Source organism: Eleutherodactylus coqui, chromosome 5, assembly GCF_035609145.1.
Source record: "Eleutherodactylus coqui strain aEleCoq1 chromosome 5, aEleCoq1.hap1, whole genome shotgun sequence".
NCBI lineage: Eukaryota > Metazoa > Chordata > Amphibia > Anura > Eleutherodactylidae > Eleutherodactylus > Eleutherodactylus coqui.
The window spans coordinates 248,174,337-248,201,264 of NC_089841.1; the positions used below are offsets into that span (position 1 = coordinate 248,174,337).

At 45.5% G+C, this 26,928-nt stretch overlaps 2 protein-coding genes across 2 annotated transcripts in view; one reads left to right on the forward strand and one right to left on the reverse strand.

The window, feature by feature from the left end:
* Positions 1–245: 245 nt before the first annotated feature.
* Positions 246–12,068, reverse strand: LOC136628502 (THAP domain-containing protein 1-like). The gene is made up of 5 exons (XM_066604458.1): positions 11,922–12,068; positions 8,761–8,926; positions 7,637–7,727; positions 5,697–5,892; positions 246–915 (listed from the first exon to the last, which is right to left on the reverse strand). The coding sequence occupies exons 3-5, from the start codon at positions 7,702–7,704 to the stop codon at positions 562–564; spliced, it is 618 nt and encodes a 205-aa protein (XP_066460555.1). The 5' UTR covers positions 7,705–7,727; positions 8,761–8,926; positions 11,922–12,068; the 3' UTR covers positions 246–561.
* A 157-nt stretch (positions 12,069–12,225) lies between these two features.
* The window catches only part of LOC136628503 (myoneurin-like), a 41,920-nt gene continuing 27,217 nt past the window's right edge, over positions 12,226–26,928 (forward strand). The window contains exon 1 of the mRNA XM_066604459.1: positions 12,226–12,257. The gene's annotated coding sequence lies outside the window, so the exon portion shown is untranslated. The remainder of the gene's footprint in view (positions 12,258–26,928) is intronic.

A 26,928-nucleotide genomic window follows, 5' to 3' on the forward strand; every position in this document is an offset into this window, starting at 1 on the left:
TTGCTTCAATTTTCATTTTAGAGCCTTTGGGACAAGAGTGGCTTTCATGAAATTTATTGCATTTTTTAAATCTAAATCTTGAAGTGTGAAAACTCTAGGCCATCAAAGCCATTTTGCGTCTTCTGCCGCTATTCACATTGCAGGCTCTGTTGTTCAGTGTAGGTTCCAATATCGGAAACCGCGACAGTATTGTCGTAAGACATCGAATTTATTGCTTAAATCAGGAACAGCTGAGGCAAACAGAATTAGTTTAAAATGCCTTTACTTGTAAGATATTTTTGCCCGGTATGACTTGTTACCTTAATGATGTAATACATATCTTCATACAGCGTGGGTCACAATTTCAACTTAACAGCAAAGGTGGCATCATGGAAAATTATACACTATAGACCATTCTTGATCCATAACACGGGAAGTAAATGAATAAAAAGTATAAAACTCTTTATATACACTGCCTTACTAAGGAGCCTTTTTAACAAATGCATAAAGATACAGTTGAAGCGAAGTATCAAAGCATTTATACACCTTGTAAGGACAAAAGAAAGAAGAAGGGAATCGTCTCTACACGGGATCATCCGACAAGTCAAGGGACTGAACCTTGAATTTCAGCTTCCTGAACTTTTGCTGGGTAATCTTCAGCCTCCTCTTCACATTATGAAGGCTATTTAAAGCCTCATCAAGCTTCTTTTTTAAAGCTTTAGGACTGTCTGTAATACAATAGTCATGCTCCACTGTGACATGTTTGTCGGGCGAGTCATGTTCCACTGTAACACGTATGTCGGCCGAGTCATGTTCCACTGTAAAACGTTTGTCGGCCGACTCTGGGGTAGAAGACTTCTCTGGAAGTGAAAGGGGTGGAATGGAAAACTTCTCAACATCCTCAAGCAACGGAGCAGAGATTTGTGGTTTTCGATCCTGCAAGCAGTAAATGAATATACAGAACCTGTGCCGAGTACTGAAATCAGAAGGCATATTACAATGCATGTAAAACACATAAAGTCATTAGGCAAAATAGTGGTAGAATACAGGCATGAACGGAGCTCCAGGTGTCATTGGTGGACTACTTCCAGGTATCTAGGTGCACCATACTATGTATGATGGCATGCTTTTTGAAGATTGGCCATACAGTCAGACAAGAGAGTTGTTGTAAAGTATCTAACAAATGGTCACTTATTTTACAGTTTGATTCCCACCAGGAAACGGTTTAAAAGCATGATAACGGATACTGAAAGATCAAATTATGACTTTATTACCTGAAGGCACCCACAAGCACATTAGTAAATGAACTTCTGTCTGCATACATTGCTTGATAAGGGCCATTTAAACCAATAGCATTATCATGGGTAAAGAATATAGATCTGTCAGCATTAGCTGGCTGGTAGTTTCAACATAGCAACAGAGAAGAGAGGAGAGTAAAAACCAAATTAAAAATTAAGCAAAAATGGTAATGAGGTTACTGTTACAAAGACCTTAAGGTCCTTTTAGACAAGCCGATTCTCATTTGAATGAGCGAGTGACATCACCACTAGCTCGTTCGCTCCTGTTCAGCCTGTTTAGAACGAGTGTTATAGTAATAATATAATAATAATATAAGTATTCTATTGTGCGTGTGTATATTATTATTATTTTTTTTTAATTTTCATGTTTCTCACATCAGCCTGTGCAAACATGTTGGTGTATATAAATATATAGATATTGGTATATCTTCTATCTTAGTGCATAGCTAGCATCTAAATGATTAACTTGTTCATGTTATACCATGTTATACTATGGTATGTATAAGATGCTGGTGCATACTCCTACATATCTTTCCCTAGCTTAGGAATGTCCTGAGATAGCGGGTTCTGACCCCCACCATTTCGGAGAAAAGCTACTAGAACAATGAACACAGAATAAGCCTATTCTCCCTTCTAAGTTTTATTTCATAGGAATTACGTGTTTATTAGTAACACACACCTTAAGGCGTTAACATATAATAAACCATTAGCACCTGGAGCCAATCATGAGTTCCTATGATTTCAGGGGGCATGCACTTCTGTTGCTGCGTCATCCAGTGTATATTTGTACCGTGATGATGTTAATAAAGCAGCAGACTTTTCATTGCTGTACGATACTAGTTGGCATCCCGTGTCAGTGATTTGTGTGCACATAAGCTTCTCGCATACAATCTGATGAAACACTATGGAATTCCTTTGAAATTCCCCAAAAACAAGCCAAAGAGGTGTCTGTCTAAAGGGCATCGTTCAGTCTTTCACATTCGCTATATAAGCAAATGCGAAAGACTGCATGAGCACTGTTTAAATTGAACGATAAGTGAATGAGCCAACGATCAGTTTTATGCCTGGATACAATAAATGACGAGTGAAAAGAGAACGATTCTCGATTATTACCTTGCGTTTAGACCGAACGCTTATCGTTCACTTTCATTTTGTTTGAGTGATAATCGTTCCGTCTAAAAGCACCCTCAGGTATACTAAAAGGGCTGTTTGTGTTCCCACCAGCACTTTTTTCTTCATTGGCATCAGAACTGGCACATTCATGGAAGACTAGATGACTCCACAGCAATAATAGCTCCTGTCTAGAGATGAGCGAGCGTACTCACTAAGGCAAACTACTCGAGCGAGTAGTGCCTTATGCGATCCCGCTCCATACAGTACGGTTGCTGGCCGTTTCTTCCAGCTGACACCTGCCCGCAACAGCTGCGATCAGCACTCCCATTGATCGCAGCTGTTAACGCGTTAAATGTCGCTATCAATTCTGAAAGCATTTAAAGGACCTAAACTGTCCTCCCGCGATGAAGTCATGGGGTGCCGTTCAATTACTATTTCAGCCTGGAGCATTCTGAAAACCCCAGGGCTGCCATTGCAGATTACCCATCAAGCAAGGATTGTGCCTGGCTTGATAAACTGCCGCTCCGATCGCAGTATGATGTAATACCATGGTATTACATCATACTGCAGAAGCGATCAAACCATCGCAAGTTCAGATTTCATAAAAAATATTTAAACTGAGTTTTAACTTTTATTTTTAAAATATAAAAAAATATAAAAATAAAAGAAGGTAATAGAATCCATTTTCCCATATCTATATATATATATATATAAAATTGAATGTATGTCTGTGTGTCTGTCTGTCCTTTATGCGCTACTACACCATTCATCCGATCGCCATGAAACTTTGGGAAGTTGTTGAGTACACTCCTGGGAAGATTATAGGCATAGTACAACTATCCTATGATAAATGGCGCGCGTGTGAGCGTCGTCAACAGTTACGCCCCCCCACGTAGATCGTTCGATTTCCATCATTGCCACTAATTTTCTCACTTCCCGATGTTGTAGAAACATGAAATTTGCCACAAGCATTGATTATGTCATAAATAGGAAAAGTTAATAGGTCCCAACTCGATTATTCAATTCTAAGCGCCAAAGAATTAGCATCCAAATTTTACGTACGGAATCTAATTCTCTCACTTCCCAATGTCATAGAAACTTGAAATTTGGCACGAGCATTGATTATGTCATAAATAGGAAAAGTTATTAGGTCGCAACTCGATTATTCAATTCTAAGCGCCAAAAAATTAGCATCCAAATTTTACGTACGGAATCTAATTTTTACACTTCCCAATGTCATAGAAACTTGAAATTTGGCACGAGCATGGATTATGTCATAAATAGGAAAAGCTAATGGGTCCCAACTTGATTATTCAATTCTAAGTGCCAAAGAATTAGCGTCCAAATTTTACGTACGGAATCTAATTTTCTCACTTCCCAATGTAATTTAGCACGAGCATTGATTATATCATAAATAGGAAAAGGTTATGAGTCCCAACCCAATTATTCAATTCTAAGCGCCAAAGAATTAGCGTCCAAATTTTACATACGGAATCTAATTCTCTCACTTCCCAATGTCATAGAAACTTGAAATTTGGTATGAGCATGGACTATGTCATAAATAGGAAAAGCTAACGGGTCCCAACTCGATTATTCAATTCTAAGCGCCAAAGCATTAGCATCCAAATTTTACGTACGGAATCTAATTCTCTCACTTCCTGATGTCATCTATATATATAAAAATGAATGTATGTCTGTCTGTCCTTTATGCATTACTACACTAGATATATAAAAACGAATGTATGTATGTATGTATGTCTGTCTTCGCAGCAACGCGCGACGGGTAAGCTAGTTTATAATAAAATCCAAAAAAAACAAAAACAACTTATTTGGTATTGCTGCATCCATAAAAGTCTTTTCTATGAAAGTAACGCATTATTTCCCTGACAGTGAACAATGTCAGAAAAAAAAAAAAATACACAATGCACCCCCATCTCCAAGAAAAGGGATCACATGCACTGCAAAATGGTACCAAGAGAAACTGCAGGACGTCCTGTAAAAAAATGAGCTCTCGTGCAACTAGGTCGCCGAAAAAAAAAATTGTGGCTGTCAAAAGATGGTGGCAGAAAATAAATTTTTTTTCAAAAGAGATTTTTTAAAAGTAGAACAGCAAAAAAAACCAAAAACTTTATCAAATTGGTATCATAGTAAACGTACCGACCCATAGAATAAAGTTATCATGTCATTTTTGCCGCAGTGTGTACACCGTAGAAACAAGACCCTCCCAAAAGATGGCGGCATTTCGGATTTTTTGCCATTTCACTCAACTTTTTAAAAAGTTTTTCTGTACATTATACGGCACATTACATAGTGCCATTGAAAAATGCAACTTGTCCCTCAAAAAAAAAAACCCCAAAAAACGGAAGACATCTACATGGATGGATACATAAAAAAGTTTTTTTTTAAGGTGAGGAGGAAAAAATGAAAATTAAATATACAGTCACATATAGTCCATTAGGTCACTTTCAAACAAGCGACTAAATTGTGCAATTTTGTCGCGGTGCGACAGTGCTACAAAATGCATGTATGTGAAGCCCATGTTTTCTAATGGGTTCCTTGACATTTGCGATGTTTTATCTGCTGCTATCTTGCTAGAAAAATTATATTGCTGCGTTTTGCGATGTTTTGCAGCCCATGTTTCTCTATGGAGACTTCGTTTTTTTGTTGCGTTGCATCTCACGAAATCGCGGTTTTCGTGCAATGCGATTTCAACATTAAAAAGTACCTATTCTCTTTCTCACAAAAACATTGCAGCAAAAAGCCTGTGAGAAAAAACGTGAGCGGCCGCGATATTTTCGCAAGAAAACGCAGCGATATTCACAAAAAAACACGAGAGCGCAGTTGCGATATTGCTGTAATTTTCCCATGTGAAAGAGACCAGTTCCCAACCTGGCCTGGCCACTTCATCCTGTCCTTAACTAGCCCCCCTTGTACTTTATATGCGTGTCAGCCCAAATACTGGCAAAGTTCATGCAGTTATATTTCAATTCCCATGGAAATACAAGATCTGCTCCCCTGGGTGCCAACTGTGTCCAGATCTATTGTGTCGCTCCTCCCATCACAATTAGATTGTCAGCTCTTCTGGACAGACATCTCTCCTTGCTCTCATTTGTTGTGATTACTTGTCTTTTTACCCGAGTGTTACTCCCTGGGTGTCAAGTCCCGCGGCGCGTGCTGCCACCATGTAAGTAAATGTTCTTATTAGTCGTAAAGATGTAGTACCTTCCTGTCTCCTCTAGGTGTCTGCACTAGACTCGTACTTACACAGTTTGATCCGATAACCTATATGAAGACACAACTACTTACCCTTCTTGTTTTCCACAGAAACGTAAACACTGTTGGCACCGCGTCCACCCTCAGCCGAATGGTCTGACCAGTCCGGTCAAAGCAGTATTCCTCAAAATGGTCAGAGCACAGCACCGCCTTAGAAGATGGCTTAAAGGCATCACGTCGCATGTTTGTTACCCATTTTTTCAGAATTTCTGGGCGTCCGTGTGGAAACCTAAAAAAGGTAAAAAGACAAGAATTATTTTTACTGATAATTCCTTTCCCTCTCTTGGCATTGGCTTCAAAGACTGCATCAACGGCATGCACACTGATGAGGGGCAAAACCCCCGAAACAGCTGTCTGTGTATGATAGTCTGGTCTACAATTCCCAGTCATTGTTACAAGGCTTGTATGATTGACAACAGATCAGAAAAGCAGGAGAGTGAAAACTCCCCGGTCCATTTGTCAGACTTTCCGGACTGATAAGAACTTCCTGGATCGACTAGTCACTATGGATGAGACCCGGATTTATTTGTATGACCCTGAAACCAAGGAGCAGTCAAAAGAGTGGAGGCCCAGTGGTTCTCCTCGCCCGAAGAAGGTCAGCCACTAAGGTGATGGCGTCTGTGTTCTGGGATAAGGAGACCGTGCTGCTAGTGGACGACCTTCACAATGGTTCCACCATCAATGCAAGGTATTACACTGAACTTTTGGACCAATTGAAGGCAGCTCTGAAGGCCAAAAGGCGCGGCAAGCTGTCCAAAGGAATCTTGTTCCTGCAAGACAACGCCTCCGCTCACACTGCACAAGCAACCACGGCAAACTGGTGGAGCTAGGCTTCCAGCTGGTTGACCACCCACCTTATTCACCAGATCTAGCTCCCTCTGACTATAATCTGTTTCCAAACCTGAAGAGACACCCCAAGGGGACCAAATTTCACCCCATTTCTGATGCCATGGCTGCTACGGATGACTGGTTTGATGCACAACCGAAAACCTTCTTTTTGCAAGGCTTACAGAACTTGGAACCGATGTAAGAATTGTGCTGGGATCAGTGGACAGGATGTGGAATAAATGTAACGTTTCATCTTCCCATCTCGTTTCTTTCTGGGTAAAGCCGAAGACTTATCAGCAGCCCCTTGTATAACTGATTACTTCAGCATGGTTGGTGATCCAGGAATTATTCCGATTGTCAGATTAAAATCAGAAACCCCTTTGTCAGAGAATATATATAAGATTGGCTTCTACTTCATTGTTTTTTTTGCCTGCCTCTGCTTCAACATTGGGGGTGGAGGGAATAGGGTGAACTGGAAGACATATGTTTGACCTAAAATCCTATGTTAGGGCTCGTTCACATGACCATATGAGTACAGGGCAACATATGAAGCGCAGAGAAGTAGAGCGCGCTGCCATTTATTTCTCCTGCGTTTTATACGGATGTCCCCACGCAGTTCCAACGCAAGTGTGAATGGAAGAATGAAAGTCCATGGACATTCATTGTCCCGTTCACTGCGTGCTATGCATGGGAAATACTGGTGCATAATACAATGAGCCCTTAGATAAGGCTCTCCACAGAGATGTTCTCCGCAGGTCTTGGGTAGGAAGGCCAACTTTGCAACCCATCCCAAATTAGCATCTCTCTAGCCATGCTTCCATAGAGCCTTGGCTTCTATCTGCTGCACTGATGAAGGCTGGTAAGGCAGACACAGCAGTGTGCAATGTGCTGTACTCATCTGCTCCTAGCTGTGCAATATACTAGCAGTTCTGCATGTGTAGTTGGCCACTAGGGGGCAGAAAAGAACAATTTGCATGTCTTTGGCAATATTCCAGAATCTCCACGTTGTCCGGATAGGTGATGGATGTAAGTGCGGGAATACGTGTTGGGTCTCACAATGTACAGCAACCATTACATACAACAGACAAAAAAAAACAAACCGTTGGTTAAATCTATATATGGGAATTTCAGTAGGTATTACTTACCGGTGAAAGGACTTCCCACATCCTCGCGTCTGTCGACTTGTGCAGTTGATGGCAGCACATGCGGGCATTGTTAGATGCCATACAATGCAACCTGCAGGGAAAGGCAAACATGCGATGATACTCGTCACCATGTAACTGCGAGACCCTAGAGGAAACCCCCTTTCTATTAACCCCTTAAAGACAGGGTGTTTAGGTCCTAAAGGACAAGACACGTTTTTGTAATTTTACCCATAAGGACGATTTGATATATTATTTAATCACAGATTACAGGGAAATGGAGATGGATAAGATTGGCGCTGGTGGCACGTAGCTTTTAGATGTATATATTTATTATTATATCGCGTTTACTTTTTTTCTACTTTGTAATATTTGTTTTACTTAATTTTGTACCTTTTTAACAATTCTGTTCCCCATGATGTAATATAAGACCTCTGGGGGTCATTCACACTTTTTTGGGGGGGGGCATTTCACGTTTCCACTGTAACTAGAGCATCAATAGGAGCCCCAGTTACAGGGCAAAACATCCCCCTGTAGTGACAATAGTCACTGGCAGAGCTGATCAGGGTCTGCTGGGACCCTGTAGCTCTGCTGTGACAGGGAATACCCAGCGGTCATGTGACCACCAGATTGATTAGCAGAATTAACACTTTCTCCCATCACTACATAGAGCTCATTGAGCGCTATGCAGCCTGGAAAGAAAAAGGCAGAAGAAAGTCAAAAATACTTCTGTCTTTTCCTGTGGGTCCTCAGCGAGGTTGGACAGCCGAGGAGCTGACCTGCTCCTGCTTCATTGCAGGCGTTTTAATACTATGCCATAGATTTACTATCAGCTGGGATTAAAGCCCAGGACCAAGTGCCATATATATTTACACTTGGTCCTTAATGGGTTAAGGAAAAAGAAAAACAAACCCCCCCCCAAAAAATAAAAAAAATAAAAAAGCCAATAATGTTAAGACATACGCTCGAGCCACATACCATCCCTCAAACAGGGTTTGAAGACGAAGGGAGGGGAAGATACATGAAACCTCTGCCTGTCTAATTTATAAGGAATGAAGCCAAGTACTACCGGTAGGAAGTATTCAGGAAGCTGTTATAGGCTCACCGCCTTCTTCCCAGTTACTAACCTGTAATGTGGGTATTTAGAACTACTGCTGCTGCTCCGTCCCCAAGCCAATCATATCTTTTCTTCTTCCCCTGCTCTTGCGGATGGGTCTGGCAGCACAGAGTTCTTAGAAGACTGAAATCTAGTCTGCATCCATTAAATAGGAAATATCAAATTTTACACAGTACCTACCAAAATAAAAGGGGGCGGATTAATCAAAACCGATACAAAAGGAAAAGTGGAAGCATTTCCCAAATTAAGCAGTCAGATTGCTTCTTTCTGTATATGTGCTGCGGAGGTCAGAGGGGAATGCATGGAGCGGGCTTAGGAACTGTTCCGACCACTGTGTAGTGGCCGCCAATTGTAATTGCAGGCGCAGCTCTCATTTAAATCAATGTGACCCCGCCGGAAATTACAAGCACCGGTGACTACACAGGGGTCGGTGCAGTGCCTTCTGCTCTGACTCAGGTATATCCCGGCACTGACAGCAGGTGCTAAAAACCTCTTAGATGTCACTATCAATAGCAATTGTGGAACCCAAGTGGTTAGACTGAAGGAGAAGGCTGCCTCTGTCCCGGGATTGTACAATGCTGGTCCCCAGGCCTACCATTTAGAGAAGTCTATTAGTCTCTACCCAGAGGCAGGGCTTAATAGGCCAACACTGCCAAGCATAATACACTGCCAATGCAAAAGTATTACAACATATTACACAAGTGATCAAATGTTTAATTCTCGTAGTGGGACTAAAAAGAGAAAAAAGAAGGTTAAAGCACATCTACACTTTCACATGACTTAAGAATAAGCTGCTTTGTGTGTAGATAGAAATAACTATTTCTGACCATTATAAGACTTGTATCTGGCATTTTTCACCAGTTCTCCCCTCTGCATCTCATTTTCAGTGATAAGTCTGATTGGTGGGAGTCTTAGTAGCGAGACCCCCATTGCTCCTGAGATTAGAGGGCCTGTGTACCCTTCTTCTCCTCACTGCAACCTCCCACTGAGGAGGAGCTTAAAGGGGTTGTCCGGCCATGACAAGTGTATGTCAGCACTTCTGTATGGCCATTACAATGCACTCTGTAATATACATTGCGCATTGTAAATGAGCCATAGAGAAGATATATACTTACCTACAGGAGTGCCACCCCCCACCCCCGTGTTGATGGTCCTGTCGTCCATGGTTACGACAAATTTCTTTCTTGTCTTGTCGGCCGGCTTGCAGAACTAGTCGGGAGTGTGGATGCGCTTCTAGTATTTTGTGCATGCGCAGTAGCACTCCTCGGGGCCGTGGGTGCACGCCTGTTACTTTGCGCATGCGCAGAAGCACCTGCTGGCGCGGCAGTTTGCTGTGAAGCCGATCCAGCAGAAGGGTAAGTATAACACCTGAGGGGTGGTGGGGGTTTACAGTCACATGACACTTGGGTGGGAGGCGGTTTGGGGGTGCTGTCACATAACACTTGGCAGGAGTGGGATGCTGTCACATAACACTTGGAAAGGGGAGTGTGTGCTGTCACATAACACTTGGAAAGGGGGGGGGGGGGTGCTGTCACATAACACTTGGAAAGGGGGGGGGGGTGCTGTCACATAACACTTGGAAAGGGGGGGGGGGTGCTGTCACATAACACTTGGAAAGGGGGGGGTGCTGTCACATGACACTTGGAAAGGGGGGGGTGCTGTCACATGACACTTGGAAAGGGGGGGGTGCTGTCACATGACACTTGGAAAGGGGGGGGTGCTGTCACATGACACTTGGAAAGGGGGGGGGTGCTGTCACATGACACTTGGAAAGGGGGGGGTGCTGTCACATGACACTTGGAAAGGGGGGGGGGTGCTGTCACATGACACTTGGAAAGGGGGGGGGTGCTGTCACATGACACTTGGAAAGGGGGGGGTGCTGTCACATGACACTTGGAAAGGGGGGGGTGCTGTCACATGACACTTGGAAAGGGGGGGTGCTGTCACATGACACTTGGAAAGGGGGGGGGTGCTGTCACATGACACTTGGAAAGGGGGGGGTGCTGTCACATGACACTTGGAAAGGGGGGGGGTGCTGTCACATGACACTTGGAAAGGGGGGGGTGCTGTCACATGACACTTGGAAAGGGGGGGGGTGCTGTCACATGACACTTGGAAAGGGGGGGGTGCTGTCACATGACACTTGGAAAGGGGGGGGGTGCTGTCACATGACACTTGGAAAGGGGGGTGGGGTGCTGTCACATGACACTTGGAAAGGGGGGTGGGGTGCTGTCACATGACACTTGGAAAGGGGGGGGTGCTGTCACATGACACTTGGAAAGGGGGGGTGCTGTCACATGACACTTGGAAAGGGGGGGTGCTGTCACATGACACTTGGAAAGGGGGGGTGCTGTCACATGACACTTGGAAAGGGGGGGTGCTGTCACATGACACTTGGAAAGGGGGGGTGCTGTCACATGACACTTGGAAAGGGGGGGGGTGCTGTCACATGACACTTGGAAAGGGGGGGGGGTGCTGTCACATGACACTTGGAAAGGGGGGGGGGTGCTGTCACATGACACTTTGGAAAGGGGGGGGGGTGCTGTCACATGACACTTGGAAAGGGGGGGGGGGTGCTGTCACATGACACTTGGAAAGGGGGGGGGGGTGCTGGCACTCAGACTTGTCACGGGAGGGGAAGGGGGGTGGGGGGTGTTGTTCTGTCACATAGACTTGTGGCCAGGAAGGATTCCATCACATAGACTTGTAAAGAATCACCAATTATATCCTATGGGATCTCAAAAATAAAATAAAATTTAAAAAAAGCGCATTCGTGTACGATGCGATTTTTTTTCCATTAAAACCTATTGGTAGCACTTGTAATTTTTCAAGCGCATGAAAAAAAAAAAGATTAATCCCAGGTAGATAGTTGTAATTTTAAACAAAATCGCATCTAGATTCTCAATTCTTCAAGCACGGCATCGGTACGATTTTGTGGGACCACCATGTCCCATGGTGCTCGCCCGCGTGACTGCGCCCTCACAGGTAACGCTCTCCTGCCTCCCCTCCCTGGAGACCTGCACAACTGCTTCCACACTGATACATTGTTACAATATCACACTCCTCATTCACACTGTGCTATTATTAGCAGCACATCCCATGTACCCCGCTGCACGGTGCACACACTCCTATGGCGCCCACCCCTGCTGTCCCCAGCCCCACATAACTCACCGCTGCCTTTTAACCTCGATATCTAACAGTCGCCTTCCTCTGCCCGTGTGACCAGAGATTACATTTTGGGGAGCCTCGCAGCAGGGTCAGGGTGTACCAAAATGGCGCCCGAGATCAACTAAAAAGAGCCAAACGAGACGGCATATCGCGTCACCGCGTCACTTGTGGGAGACAGCCAATCAGCTTCTGCTGCGGCTCGTGACGTAACGAAGAAAATATACTGTTTTTATTTTCTCTAACAAACTTTATTGACAATCACACTACGAGAACAACTCCCACCTGATTACGTCAGGACGTCTGGGGTGGGAGCGAGGCTGCACTGGGCAGTGAGCGGAGGTGAGTCTGTCCGCGTCATGTGTTGTGCTGTGACACTGGCGGCTGTGTCTACCTACCGCGGGTGTGAGTGTGCCCTTGTGGGGCAGTAGTATGTCGGCCGTGTTGGAGGGGTGCAGGCTTCTCCTCGGTCCGCTCCATGCTTTGGGGGGGCTGGTGAGACCCCAGAGAGATAAACCAATGGGGACATTTCATGGGATTTTGTAATATTCCTCCAAATGTGGGTTTTAATTTTTTTTACTTCTGCGGATTATTTCTCAGTTTAACCCCTTAGTGACGAAGTCTGTTTGCGCCGCAAGGACCAACTAATATTATATATTTTTTTCATTGTCGCATTCCAGGCGCCGCAACGTTTTATTTCACCCGGCGACGCAGGATTGCGTTTTGCACGACGAGTTGGATTTTTTTTAATAACATCGTTTTTGGGTAAATATAAAGTAGAACTTTTATCCTTTTTTTTTTTTTTTTTTTTTTTCTAGTCTTCATTTGTCCAATTTTTGGAAACATATAAAATTTTTATTACTTCCATTTTTTTTTTTTTTTTAGAGGCTCGGTTAGCAAAATCTACAATTTCGACATGTTTCTTATTTTTACCGGCGTTCGCCGTACAGGATAAGCCGGCTGCACACGGACGGATTGCATTGCGGGATCCGGAGCGGGCGTGAGCCGCCGCGTCCTGCAGCAAATACCGCCCATATCATGCAATGGAGAAGTGATTCTTCCTGCACACGAGCGGAAACATCGCTGCGGGCTCCATTTTTGCGCGGATTCTTGAGGGCTTCCATTGAAGTCAGTGAAAGCGTCTGATCTGCGCTCCGTCCGCTACTGACATTCACATTTTTCACACTTAAAAAATGTATTTTTTTTTTATTTTTGGCCCTTGTGGTTCTCGGTCACCACTCTAATTACACAATTGTTTCACCAGTACATATTTCCTAGGCCGGTCTCACACGATCGGATTTGAATTGCGGATTCCATGATACGCAGTGCCTTTCAAAGTTTTGCGCTCGCTTGCAGGCAGGAATTGCAAATTCCGCAAGCAGAAGAAAAATGGCAGCATGCTCTATGTTACTGCAGACTCCGTGCGTATGAGCGCCATTCATCTCTACGGATGCGTCTGATCCGCAGTGACTACGCTATTACGTTGCGTATGGCCGCGGATTCGTTCGCACGTTGCTAGGAGACCAGATACAAATGGTATAAAGGAAGCAGGAATTAGTGGGCAGACAATGCAGGACAGTCTGGGGAGGAACACCCCATCCAGCCTGCTGTGTGCAACCGCCGCTGCTGTGTGCAGCCTGCGCTTGTCCTTCTGCGCTCGTCCGCCACAAGAAAATGTTTTTAAAGTGGTTTATACTACTTCCAGAATAAGTAGTATAAACCAGCTCAGGGAGCAGTGTCCCGTCCTGTAGGCTCTCAGAGCAGCGCTCACCACGACAGCGTGATAGAATGGTATTTCCAGGGGATTGGGCAGCTACCCGATGTCATTCCCTGCTTGTGTTCATTCTTCCATGCGGACGACGCGCTGTCATACACCGTACATCTGCACGGAAAATCCCACGCATACCCGTCCATATGCAATTTGCTTCCGCAATCATCTGCTGGTCTTCCGCTGCGGATATCCGCGCCCTGAATCCAACCCGCCGGTGTGAGCCCGGCCGTAAATTATTTTTATTTCTTCAAAACCTTAATATTTTATAATATTATTCAGATGGTATAAAGGCGGCAGCAAGATGGCGTCACAGATGACCCGCAAGTACCTTTTTTTAAATTTTTTTTTTTAATGCTGCTTCCAAAGACCCCTAAAAAAATGTGTTTTTTTTTTTCCCCCCACGGTGCCGTGGGAGCCGTTTTCTTATTGCAAGATGAGTTTTTTTTAAATCGTTTCGCTTGTTGATCAATATGACGGTTTTCTTGTTTTTTACCCCCGTTTTTTTTGTAAGGCAAGACGGGCAAAATAAGCTGTTTTTGCAATTTTGTTTCGTATATTTTCTTTCCGTGATGTAACACTCTGTGGATTAAATCATGTACTAATATTTTTCTCTCGGTCATTCCGAACGCGGTGATGGCAGCTGTTTAAAAAAACTATACATTTGTTACATAGTAAAAGTGGGAATGATGGGGTTTTTAAGTTTCAATTTTTAAAATTATTTTTCCTAATTTTTTTAAATACTTTATTATTGCCCCGCTGGGGGACTTCCCCATCTTATTTTTATAATACACTGCTGTACTGCAGTGTAGCAGAGTACTATCAGGCTTGAAGCTCAGCTAGAGGCTGAGCCTCATAGGCCACCATAGCTGGCAGACCGAATGTCTTATTCAAGCCTCTAGGTGCCCAGTGTTACCCCGACATCACATCGTGGAGATCCAATGGGTGACGGTCTTTGTTGCCGGTAGCAAACAACAGAAACATTCATTTCTGTTGGACAGTTTTGTTAAATAAGTCCCACAGTCCTTGAAAATGCAAACTGCATGCCAGCCGGTGCTGCCCCCTGATGAACCATGCACCCATGGGGGGGGGGGGGGGCATGAGTCCTTAATAAGCACTAGACTCCTGAAATCGAGGACAGTTCTACCAAATCATGAGCTGCAATAAGGGATGCGCTTCGAGTGACACGCCCTGTATTAAAAAAGAAAGGCCCAAAACACTAAAAGGCGTTAAGTTGTCATCTCCTTTCCCATTATATAAGATCTACTGTATTACAGATGGCTACCTTAGAACTCCTTTTGGCAATCAGAACCGTAGCGGTTCATCGTGGCATAGATTTCCCCAGGTGCTGAAATCATTCTGAGGCAACATCGGCCCCTGCGGACAGGATGGCTTGTTGTAGATTGCCGCAAATTAGATGGAGGTGCTGACAAAAGGGGTTCAGCGATTTATGCTGCTTGTGCCAAATTCTGACCCTCCAAACAGGTTGGGAAAACAGAAATCTGGTCTCACCTGACGAGGCGATGTTTTTGCTCTGCATTTTGCACTTTTGTCCACTGGGGTTCTTCCTTTTTGACTTGGACAACAATGGCAAGGAAGGGCAGTCATTAAAGGGGTGTTCTGGGCTTGAAGTATTGATGACCTCAGGATAGGTCGCCACTAGTTGATCTGCAGGATTCTACTTCTCAGGACCTCCAGCTGTTATCTGGCCCACTGTAAGTGGCCTGGGTGGGTGGGTAATGCGGGCGAAGCCACACTAAATTACTAACCCAGTGTGCTGAAATGTGGGCGCGCTGTCTGCTTCCGGCGCACGTTTCCTCTTCTTCTTTGATCTTTATGGGGACTTTTGGTCCCTGAAATGAGAAAAATTGGCATTTACCTCTATTTTATTTTTTTTTGCCTTCCTCTGGATCAACACTGGGGGTAATAGGCTAAACTGGATGAACACAAGTCTTTTTTTTTCCAGCCTTACATACTATGTTACATATCGCTATTTTCCTCTGCAGATACAAAAGCTTGCGGGGAGGTGGGCTGGAAATATAAGCCCTACCCCCAAAATAAGCCCTAGCCACCCTATGTGAAAAAAAAAAGCAATACTTAGCTAGCAGGCGTGAGAGAACTCAATTCAAGAGATGTTGTCTTTCTGGCTAGAAATACCGCAGAACTTTATGGAATCTTTTCCTCCCATGTTAGGCCGGCTGCACACGGGCGGATCGGATTCCGGATGTGGGACCCCGCAGCTGAATCTGACCCCACGTACCTGGCTACTTTTTTTGTACTGTGGATGGTCCAGCCGACTCGCCATTAGACATGCGCTGTAGAGATTTTCCTGCGCCGTTGCTAGGCAATGATGCAGATCCTGCGACCTTTCCGCAATGTTAATTGCAGAAGGGCCGCAGATCAGACGACTTCTATTGGCTTCAATGGAAGCCATCCAAGTGGAAAACGCTGACAAATAAAACATGCTGCGATTATTTTATTTTCCCATCCATGAGCGAAAAATTGCAATTGATTTCCGCTCGTGGGCTGGAAAAAGCGCTTTTCGATAGCATAGGTATTTGCTATGGAATCCGGAGGTGGACGCCCGCTCAGATTCCGCAGTGCAATGTGCACTTAAAATCAAAGTTGCAGGAAAAACCCCAATTTAGATTTTCTTCTCTCTACTCTGATACATTTCCAGTTCAGCATGCCCCCCCCCCCACTACACAACTCTTATATGCCTGACATAAATGTATATTCCATATTGATATCTTTTTTTATATCCGACCACTAGAGGGCACAATAACTATACATGGTTATCTGCAGTCAGCATCCTTCCTTTCTGGTTTCTTAGATCAGTGATCTGAAAAGCACATTTTGCACAGTCCCTGCACAGACCATTCTGCTTATAGGGGGACCATTCTGCTTATAGGGTTCTGCACGGACCATTCTGCTTATAGGGAGACCATTCTGCTTATAGGGGTCTGCACGGACCATTCTGCTTATAGGGGAACAATTCTGCTTATAGGGGGCTGCACGGACCATTCTGCTTATAGGGGGACCATTCTGCTTATAGGGGGCTGCACGGACCATTCTGCTTATAGGGGTCTGCTTATAGGGGGACCATTCTGCTTATAGGGGGCTGCACGGACCATTCTGCTTATAGGGGGACCATTCTGCTTATACGGGGCTGCACGGACCATTCTGCTTATAGGGGGCTGCACAGACCCACAATGACACATAGGTTCAATATCTCGCCACCACTAACAATGTCTAAACCTGAGCCTCTGTTCCTAGCATTGATTTGCTTTGCAGAAGAGTCTGAGAGAATCATGATTACCTTTATGGATGTGAGCGGCTTGTACCTCCATGTAAGGGAATCTGTTAGCCATATTAGCTGAGCTTACGGGATGAAAGTAGGTGACCCACCGAGGCTGGGGATGGAAGTTCTATACTTTACCTTCCCCACCGTTCCCCTGCAGTGCACGGAGCAGCGCGCTAAGTAGTCCCCAAGTCTAAGTTTAGGATCAGAGGACTACTTAGCGTGCCACTCAAATTTCTGACAGCTAGGGATGGCGGGGAAGGTAAGTATAAAACTTATTTAGTGGGTCACCTACTCAATATTACTAATAAACTTTATTTGTACAGTGCCAACTTATTCTGTGGTGGGGCTTGTATAAGCCGCCCTCCCCGCCCCGGAAATCCCAATACATGAGGGTAGGGTTTATGTTTGGGTTTGGTCTTATTTTGGGGGTAAATAAGACCTACCCAAAAATCGTGCAGAAAAGTTGCGGTATCGCATGAAAATCATGGGAACACAGTTGCGATATCACCGCGACTTTCTCGCGGCAATATCGCTGTCGCACATGTGGAAGAGGCCTAAAGACGTTATCCAGGTAGGAATTTTTCTCTTTTCAAACCAGCCTAGAAGGGTGGAATAACATGTTCTCTCTTGGCACTATAGATTGGAGGATGGCCATTCACAAGGCTTTGCTCCTGCCGGACAACCCAACCATTCCAGGTCGGCAGAATGGCAGATCTAAGAGCATTTATTGACCTCTGCTTTGGGTTGCTGTGCGGTATCCACTGTTTTCACTCGCCGACTCTGCTGCTCACTTACTCTGCACTATGTGTCCGTCAGGATGGTTTTTTACCTCCTCTGATCCTTTAATCAGTGAGTTGTTTACAGATGCAACGGTTAACTGAATGAATATCGCGGTGTGCCTTCGCTATTTGCGTAGTCTGATCAGTCATTAACTATTAGGCCTCATGACCATGGCCGGGTCAGATTCCGAATGCGGAATCAGACCTGGCGTCCCCAGAGACCCTGTACTCGCCTGTCTGGATCCGCCGCGAGTGTCTCGGCTGGTGCGCATGACGTGCTGGGCTGGGACGCGGATTCCCATGATACTTCTGCAGTGCTCACAGCAGAAGTATCGCGGGACGGATGGCTTCCATCGACTGCAATGGAAGCAAAATAGAACATGCTGCGATTCTCCCCGCAGTTGATTTCCACTCGTGGGCATGGGAGAATCGTTTAACACCGCATGTCTATGGGCGGACATTGCTTAATGGTTTTGCAGATAGTGTAGCATGCTGAACTATCAGAGCATTAAATAAACAGATACAGTATATGTGTGTGTGTATGCGCCCGTGTATGCCCACAGGATCCACTTTTGCTAGATGTCTTTCCTTGATCCAACCATTCTCGCTATACTCCCAACACTGTTGCTCGTGAAAACCCCACCCGTCTGGCAGTGAGACAATCGGCCCAGGCTAGTGTAGCGCTCAGGACCAAACCTCGTTTAAGGTTGCTCAGATCGCTTGATTTTCTTTTCCTTTCTTTTTTTCCATTCTAATAGGGATCCACATTGAAACTGATCCACTTGCTTCTTTGATTTCCTGCGGCTCTCCAGGGTCACATGTCTAATTTCAATGCAAAGAAGCTCTAATTGTGAAAGGAGCGGCCTGAAATAAAGTGACCATTCGGTGTAGATTGTGTTTGTCTGTAATTGGGGCTTGGTTAGGAATCAGATTGCTTTGGTAGTCGATGCAGATATCCAGGTATTGTGGAGTCCAACGATACCCAGGCTGTAGCTTCAGAAAGCATAGACACTTTAGGGTGCCTTCTCACTTGCGAAGGCGATATTGATGCAGGTTTGTCTTATGCGAATGTCAATAGGACTTTCTAATGTTAAAAACCCATCACACAAAAATCGCAAGTTTGAAGGCCCCCTTATTGTCCGGTACATATATATGTTCAGTGGAATCATTTCCCAGGACTGAACCAACAACAGAAGGAAACATCCTCTGGTATACAATCCACACAAAGACATTCCTTCCTTATCTGGAACCAAACTGGTTACGTTTCACTACAGTATTACACAGGCGCAGTAAGGCTGGGTTCCCACACTGCGTATTCCTGGCAGAAATCTCACGGTTTGGCCGCAGCGAAAAACCGCAAGATTTCTGCCGGGAAATAATCTTTATTTATATAGCGCCAACATATTCCGCAGCGCTTAACAATACAAGGGAAATAAAACAAGACCACAGTTGCATGAAGTAATCAGTTGATGGATACAATAGGGGTGAGGGTCCTGCTCTAATGAGCTTACATACTACAAATGGTGGGGTGATACAGAAGGTAAAGTGGGTGGAGATGTGCGCGGTATGGTGAGGTGGAGAGTGAGGGATGCTATACACACAGACAATGGTCAGGCCGTGTAGTGGCGGAGTCGGTATGACTGCAGATACCGGTCGATTACAGCTAGGAGGTGCTGCAGTCGGTAGGACAGGGAGCATGTTATCAGGTGTGTCAGTGATTACCCAGATATTTTTTGGTAGCGCGTTCCAAAAGAATTGGTGCTGCTCTGGAGAAGTCTTGGAGGCGGGAATAAGAGGCTCAAATTAGAGGGGCACTTAGTCTGATTTCATTAGCAGAGCGGAGGGCGCGGGCTGGGTGATGAATTGAGATGAGGTAAGCAATGTATGGCGGGGCGGTACTGTGGAGGACTTTGTGGATGAGGGTACTGAGTTTAAATTAAATTCTGTGTTTGACGGGCAGCCAATGCAGTGACTGGCAAAGGGAGAGGTGTCTGAGTAGCAGCTGGACAGGAGGATGAGCCTGGCTGCCGCATTCAGGATAGATTGGAGGGGAAAGAGCCTGGAGCAGGGGAAGCCTATCGGCAGCGAGTTGCAATAATCGAGCCGAGAGTGGATGAGAGCGACAGTGAGTGCTTTTAGTGTGTCCACGGTGAGGAAAGGGCGTATTCTAGCGATGTTCTTGAGGTTCAGCTGACGTGTTCGGGCAAGAGATTGGATGTAGGGGCTGAAGGAGAGATCGGAGTTGAATATTACCCCAAGGCAGCGGGCGTGCTGTCTGGGAGTTATGGGGGTAATCCAATGTTTCAAAGCAGCAATGCAATGGCAGCATTCCAGGCGTGTAAAGTGAAAAAAATACTTTATTCCTCCATACACTGCTACGTTTCGACCCTCTCGGGGTCTTTGTCAAGCATAAAATCATGTTACAGGCACCAACATATAACAACCACCCAAACTGACCACAACCTATCACAACTACAGATTCACATGTGTATCAAATGGTTATTACCTTAGGGTTCAACCTCCCAGTCCGGTATTTTTCCACCTTCAGGAACACAGCACACGATCTCCTCGGCTGTCTCCATGTTCACTGGGTACATTAGCGTTCCCTTTACCCTTCTGCGCATGCGCGAGATGTCTGTAGCGCCGCGAGAATCCCTTCCTCTGACGTCTCTGTAGTGGGATCCTTGTATGTTACTGCTCATGTGCGGGACCGGCTGAGAGTCTTACATCACTGTTTCTTCACAGCTTTCCCTTTGTAACGCTGTCTACCCCTGTCAGTCTGCTGCATGTAGCGCGGTTCTCATATCACTACGTTATGTGGGGTACAATTCCCATCCACATATGTCTATACGCAGTCCGTCAGCATTTCACTATCATATAGCCCGCAGTCATTGATCCACCAAGGGATGCCGGGGATCGTCTGCACTCTACAGATCCCAACCAACTAAATAAAGGACCAACGCACATTTTATCACGCTGCAGAAAAAATGAAATAATGAAAAAGATGCAACCTTCCTATGTGTTTTAATTTCATATTATATTCCATATATCTATCAGTCATACCAGGAAGGAGCCAATCAAATCAATACTGCTCATTTATATTTATTCATTTAAAGTTGTTTTACATTCAATATCATCCCAATTGGAAATCACAATTGCTTCTAAATACAGATATGACATAATTAATGTTGATACCAATCTACTAGAAAAGGGACAGTCAGATCAACAATCTAATGACACAGTAAGGGCGGGAATGTACATTATCATCCCTAATATGCAAATTTATTAACTTTTTGATATTTATTTTTTGTCAGAAAACTTATAATTATTTCATTTTAAGAAGAGGAGCATGGGGAGAGCCGTGGCAGACGTTTGTGCCTGTGTCCGTGTGTCCAGGACAAATGGAGGGAGCCCTGGTAATCCATCCCGTGAAATCTGAAATACATATAAAAAAGAATCACAAATTTTAAAACAATATTTTAAAGCTACAGTAGTAGATGTTATTCAAATATATACTATCCTGTACTATTACTCTGTGGCTAGACGACACTTCAGATATGTGGCATAAAGTCATAATCTAAATTCAACCCTTTAGGTGACATCGTATCTAGGAGGAAAATCCAACGTAGTTCACATTTTTGTAATAACGGGGTACGGTCTCCACCTTTTTGAAGGGGTGGGACTGAGTCTATCACTCGAAATCTTAGTTGACTGACAGAATGATTATATTCTGAAAAATGTTTCGAAACGGGGAGTTCTTTATTTTGAGTCCGAATGGTACTCTTGTGTTCGTTTATCCTTTCACGGACCTCTCTAGTGGTGTGACCCACGTAACCCTTCCCGCATGGTGAATCAATGACTGCGGGCTATATGATAGTGAAATGCTGACGGACTGCGTATAGACATATGTGGATGGGAATTGTACCCCACATAACGTAGTAATATGAGAACCGCGCTACATGCAGCAGACTGACAGGGGTAGACAGCGTTACAAAGGGAAAGCTGTGGAGAAACAGTGATGTAAGACTCTCAGCCGGTCCCGCGCATGAGCAGTAACATACAAGGATCCCACTACAGAGACGTCAGAGGAAGGAATTCTCGCGGCGCTACAGACATCTCGCGCATGCGCAGAAGGGTAAAGGGAACGCTAATGTACCCAGTGAACATGGAGACAGCCGAGGAGATCGTGTGCTGTGTTCCTGAAGGTGGAAAAATACAGGACTGGGAGGTTGAACCCTAAGGTAATAACCATTTGATACACATGTGAATCTGTAGTTGTGATAGGTTGTGGTCAGTTTGGGTGGTTGTTATATGTTGGTGCCTGTAACATGATTTTATGCTTGACAAAGACCCCGAGAGGGTCGAAACGTAGCAGTGTATGGAGGAATAAAGTATTTTTTTCACTTTACACGCCTGGAATGCTGCCATTGCATTGCTGCTTTGAAACATTGGATTATACCTAGGGGGTATCTGGAGGCTCTGACCCCCTCGCTTTGGCGTGCATCTGTTGGACTTGTAAGTCCCCTTTGAATAGATTTAAAAATCCTGAGGTGTGCTGTGGGCTATTGGAGTGGGAGTTATGGGGGTGCCACACACTGAGATGGAGATGTCAGGATAAGGTCGGTTAGTGGAGGGCGGAAACACCAGTAGGTCAGTTTTTGAGAGGTTCAGTTTTAGGTAGAGAGAGGACATAGTGTTAGAGACAGCAGATAGACAGTCAGTGGCGTTCTGGAGGAATGTTGCTGTAATGTCCCGGGAGGAGGTGTATAGATGGTAATGAAAGCCAAATCTCCTGATGGTCTGTCCAATAGGGGCCGTGTCGATGGAGAAGAGGAGGGGGCCGAGGACTGAGCCCTGGGGGACCCCAATAGCAAGGGGAAGAGGAGGGGAGGTAGAGCCAGCAAAGCAGACACTGAAGGAGCGGTCGGATAGGTAGGAGGAGAACCAGGAGAGGGCAGTGTCCTTTAGTCCAATGGAGCAAAGCGCATACTGAGGAGGAGTTTGTGGTCAACAGTGTCGAATGCTGCAGAGAGGTCGAGGAGTAGTCGCCCCTCGATTAAGCCGTCGGGAGGTCGTTTGACACTTTATTCAGGGCAGTTTCTGTCGAGTGTAGGGGGCAGAAGCCGGACTGTAGAGGGTCAAGAAGAGCATTTTCTGGGAGATGGCTTATAAAGTGAGAGTAAACCAGGCGTTGTAGTAGTTTGGAGATGAAAGGGAAGTTTGACATTGGTCGATAGTTGGCAGCATCGGTCGAGTCAAGAGTCGGTTTCTTTAGCAGCGGGGATATGATGGCGTGTTGGACTGAGAAGTGGAAAATGCCAGAGGTCAGAGATAGATTGAATATAGTACTGAGGTGGGAGATGACCACTGGGGAGAGGGACCGGAGGAGGTGTAAAGGAAGAGGGTCGCTAGTGCAAGTGGTGGGGTGAGCGGAGAAAAGTAGTCTGGAGACTTCTTCCTCTGTCGTTGGTCTGAGTACAGACAGTGAGCAGGAGCTAGACGCAGTACTGATGAGACTAGGGTCGGGGCTAGTCTGGGATTGTGAGGTTATTTCCTGCCGGATGTCATCAATTTTCTTTTTGAAGTAAGCAGCCAGCTCTTCAGCACCTAGATCTGTCACGGGGGGCTGCAGTTTTGGGCTGAGAGGAGAGTGGAATGTGTCAGTCTTTTTGGGTTGTGAGATAGTGAGGAGACGAGAGAGGTGAAGTAGACTTGTTTGGCGTGGTGGAAGACAAGGTTGTAAGTTCTGAGCATGAATTTAAAGTGGAGAAAGTCTGCGGACTTTTGAGACTTTCTCCACAGCCGTTCAGCACACCTAGAGCACCGCCGGATGAATCGTGTTTGAGGCCTGAACCAGGCTTGCCGTGGTCTATATCGGATGGCTTGCGTTACGGGAAGCGCCGCTGGTTTTGGAGTGCGGCCACAACGGGAAAAAAAAGGATGGACATGCTGCGGCCGGCGAATCCGCACCATAGTGCCGGCTTCCGGACTGAATTTTCCGCCCAGTATGAACCCAGCTCAAGGCCCCCTGTTCACGGGCGAGGCGGAATATCACTAGCGATATTCCGCTGCGGGGGAGCACTGGGGAAGAAGTGACAGATCTTCACGGGGAGCCTATCTGGCACCGTGAAGAATCACAGCAAATCGCAGCATGCTGCGATTTGAATCCCACGAGCGGAGAATCGCTATGATTCTCTGCTTGTGGCTGTCGGACTGCGCTTTCCATAGTTAAAGGGGTTCTGTCAGCAAAAAAAAAAAAATTCTATACTCGCCTCTCCCTCATCGGGCCAATCACAAGACACCACCTCGTCTTCCCATGTCCGTCCTGCAGGCTGTAGAAGGCAGTGCAGAAGCTGGCAAAGTTCCATCTTCCGCAACTGCCTTGACCACTGCCGGGCGGCAAGTACCTCTGCCCTGGTCAGTGGTTGGCACGTGACGTGGGGGCGCGCGATGTGTCACTGCTACGCCGGCCGCGTCTAACCGCTGGAGTCGATGGCGAGTGCGCATTTGCGCCTGGATGGGGGACGCATGCGCACTCGCCGTCGACTTCAGAGGTTAGATGCGGCCGGCGTAGGAGTGAAGCGTCACGTGCCAACCTCTGACCTGGGTGGAAGTACTTGCCACCCGGCGGCAGTGGTCGAGGCAGTTGCAGAGCTGAAACTTTGCCAGATTCTGCACTGCCTTATACAGCCTGCAAGACAGACATGGGAAGACGAGGTGGTGTCTGGTGAGTATAGAATTTTTTTTTTTTTTTTGCTGACAGAACCCCTTTAAGTCTATGGAAAGTGTTCACTGTGTTACCCACGGCAGGATTATCGCAGCAGATAATGCAGTAACATTGCCCAAGGACTGGAGGACTAACTCTTTAACCTTACAATTGCTGTCTCATCTTCTAACCTAAAATAGGCATACATCTGCCCTCCTTTTTACAACAGCCAACATCTTACTTGCATTAACTCTTTCTTATCCAAATCCCAGCTGGCTGCTTCCTGCTTCATTTTAGTAAGCACCTACCTACAGTATAGCATGTCAGTCAGTGCTCGTTAAATGATTTTACAAACATTTGATCACTAGTGTTTGGACGAATGATCGTTACTACTTTTGTTTGTGCTCATACAGGGTACATGCAGGGGTAGCACATATTCCTGTTTACATGCGACAGGTGCAGCCAACCAGTGAGCATCTTCATGCAATATGAAAGATCCAATCAGCCGATAAATGAGTGATATTCCCACAGCCCAATGATTGTGCTTGATCTTTGTCCTTACAGTTTATTGGATCCTGTCCTGCTTTTGGCTTAAAATACTGACTGCAAGTGTGAATGAGGATTTAGTGGCTAGTTGTAGGGCCAACGTTATTTTTGTCATTTGCGTTTCCTTGTCTCACTCCTAGTCTTAATTTTGTAGTAATGACTCAAAAATACCTTTAATTTGTTTTGTTGCTTTGAAAAGATATCAGAATATAAAGGTCTTATTCTCCTTCCTGCTGGATCCACTGGATCCAGGGAACCGAGAGGCTACGGCAGTCACCCGCCAGTCAGCTGGCCATCCAGGCGGAGAAACAGATGCACGCTGAGCGGGGAAGCCGGCGTCATTGAGCAGAGGCTGTGTGCTGGCTGCCGCAACTCACCGCTGAGGCGGCGGCCGCCTGGGAGCTAGGGACAGCCGCTCCATTTAGACTGATGGCTGCAGCGTCTGCATTGATGACTGGCTGCCCTGCTGCCTTAGACTGACCGTTCATTCTCATTATTACATCTTCAGCCTAAAGGCAGCATGGCAGCCAGTTATCAATGCCCACTGGAGGACCTTTGTCTCTTGACCCTATCAGGAGCGGGGGGGGGGGGGGGGGGGGTTTGACAGGGGCGTTCCCCCTGTCAAACCCCTAGCTCCTGGTGGCGTCAAGATACACTAATACCAAAGATCTCTGTATTGACCCCTGATATATCTAGACATAGTTATTAGAGCGCCCCCTTGTTACAGTCCTGGGTATAAATAGATGATGGGAGAGATCTTTGTATTGTCCCCTGATATATCTATACATAGTTATTAGGGCGCCCCTTGGTACAGTCCTGGGTGTAAATAGCCCCTCAGCCATCTTTATTCTAAACTAAATGACCCCAATTTTAATAACCTCTCTGGGTATTGTAGTCTGCCCATTCCATTTATTACTTTAGTTGCCCACCTTTGTACCCGCTCGAGCTCTGATATATCCTCCTTGAGTACCGGTGCCCCAAACTGTCAGCAATATCCCGTGTGTGGTCTGACCAGTGACTTGTAAAGAGGAAGAACAATGTTCTCTTCGTGAGCCCCTAGACCTCTTCTGATGCACCCCGTGATTCTATCTTCCCTGGCAGAAGCTACCTGACACTGGTTGTTCTAATAAAATTTACAATTAACTAACTTAATCCTCAAGTCCTATTCCATGTCAGTGTTCCCCAGTGGTTTCCCATTTAGTGTAATGGTGACATGTATTTTCCTGCCCATGTGCAGAACATTACACTATTACAGTATTAGGGTGACTACCCACTAGCGTTTGCGAATTTGCTGCGTTTTTTTTTTCCAGGTGTCTATGGGACTTTCTAATGTTGAAAACGCATCGCGACAAAATTGCAATCTACCGCGAAATCATGATTTTGCGCAATGCGATTTTAACACTAACAAGTCCCATAGACCCCTGGAGAAAAAAAATGCGAATTTCGCAGTGAAAAAGAACTGTAGTGGGTAGTCACCCTTAAGGCCGGGCTCACATGAACACAGCAGATTCAGTCTGTGAGCCCAGCCGTTGACCCTGCGTATGGCACTAACCTGTATTGCGGATGACCATAGTGGATAGCAGGTGGTCATGCGCAGTACAGGTTTTTTTTTTCCGACTGTATTAATTTGCTATTTTAGTATGGACTGCGGATCGGATGCCTCCATTGACTTCAATGGAGGCCGTCCACGCAGATTACACCATAAAATAGAGCATGCTGCAATTCGTATTCAGGAGTGTAAAGGAAAAATCAAAAGTACATGCCTTTCAATGCCCGCGTTTCACCTCAGATCATCCACGTGGATGGAGAGCATGGAATACGCAATTCAAATCCGATCGGGTGAGACCGACCTTAAACCTCATTTTCTGCCTTGGTCCCCAATTTATGCAAATCCATTTACAACCACATTC

Excerpts from the sequence above, each read along its gene's own strand:
- LOC136628502 (XM_066604458.1), bottom strand. The coding sequence starts at position 7,704 with ATGCCCGCATGTGCTGCCATCAACTGCACAAGTCGACAGACGCGAGGA. Across the intron at positions 5,893-7,636 it reads TGTGGGAAGTCCTTTCACCG|GTTTCCACACGGACGCCCAG; the intron begins GTAAGTAATACC and ends TACCTTTTTTAG. Across the intron at positions 916-5,696 it reads TTCTGTGGAAAACAAGAAGG|GATCGAAAACCACAAATCTC; the intron begins GTAAGTAGTTGT and ends TACTGCTTGCAG.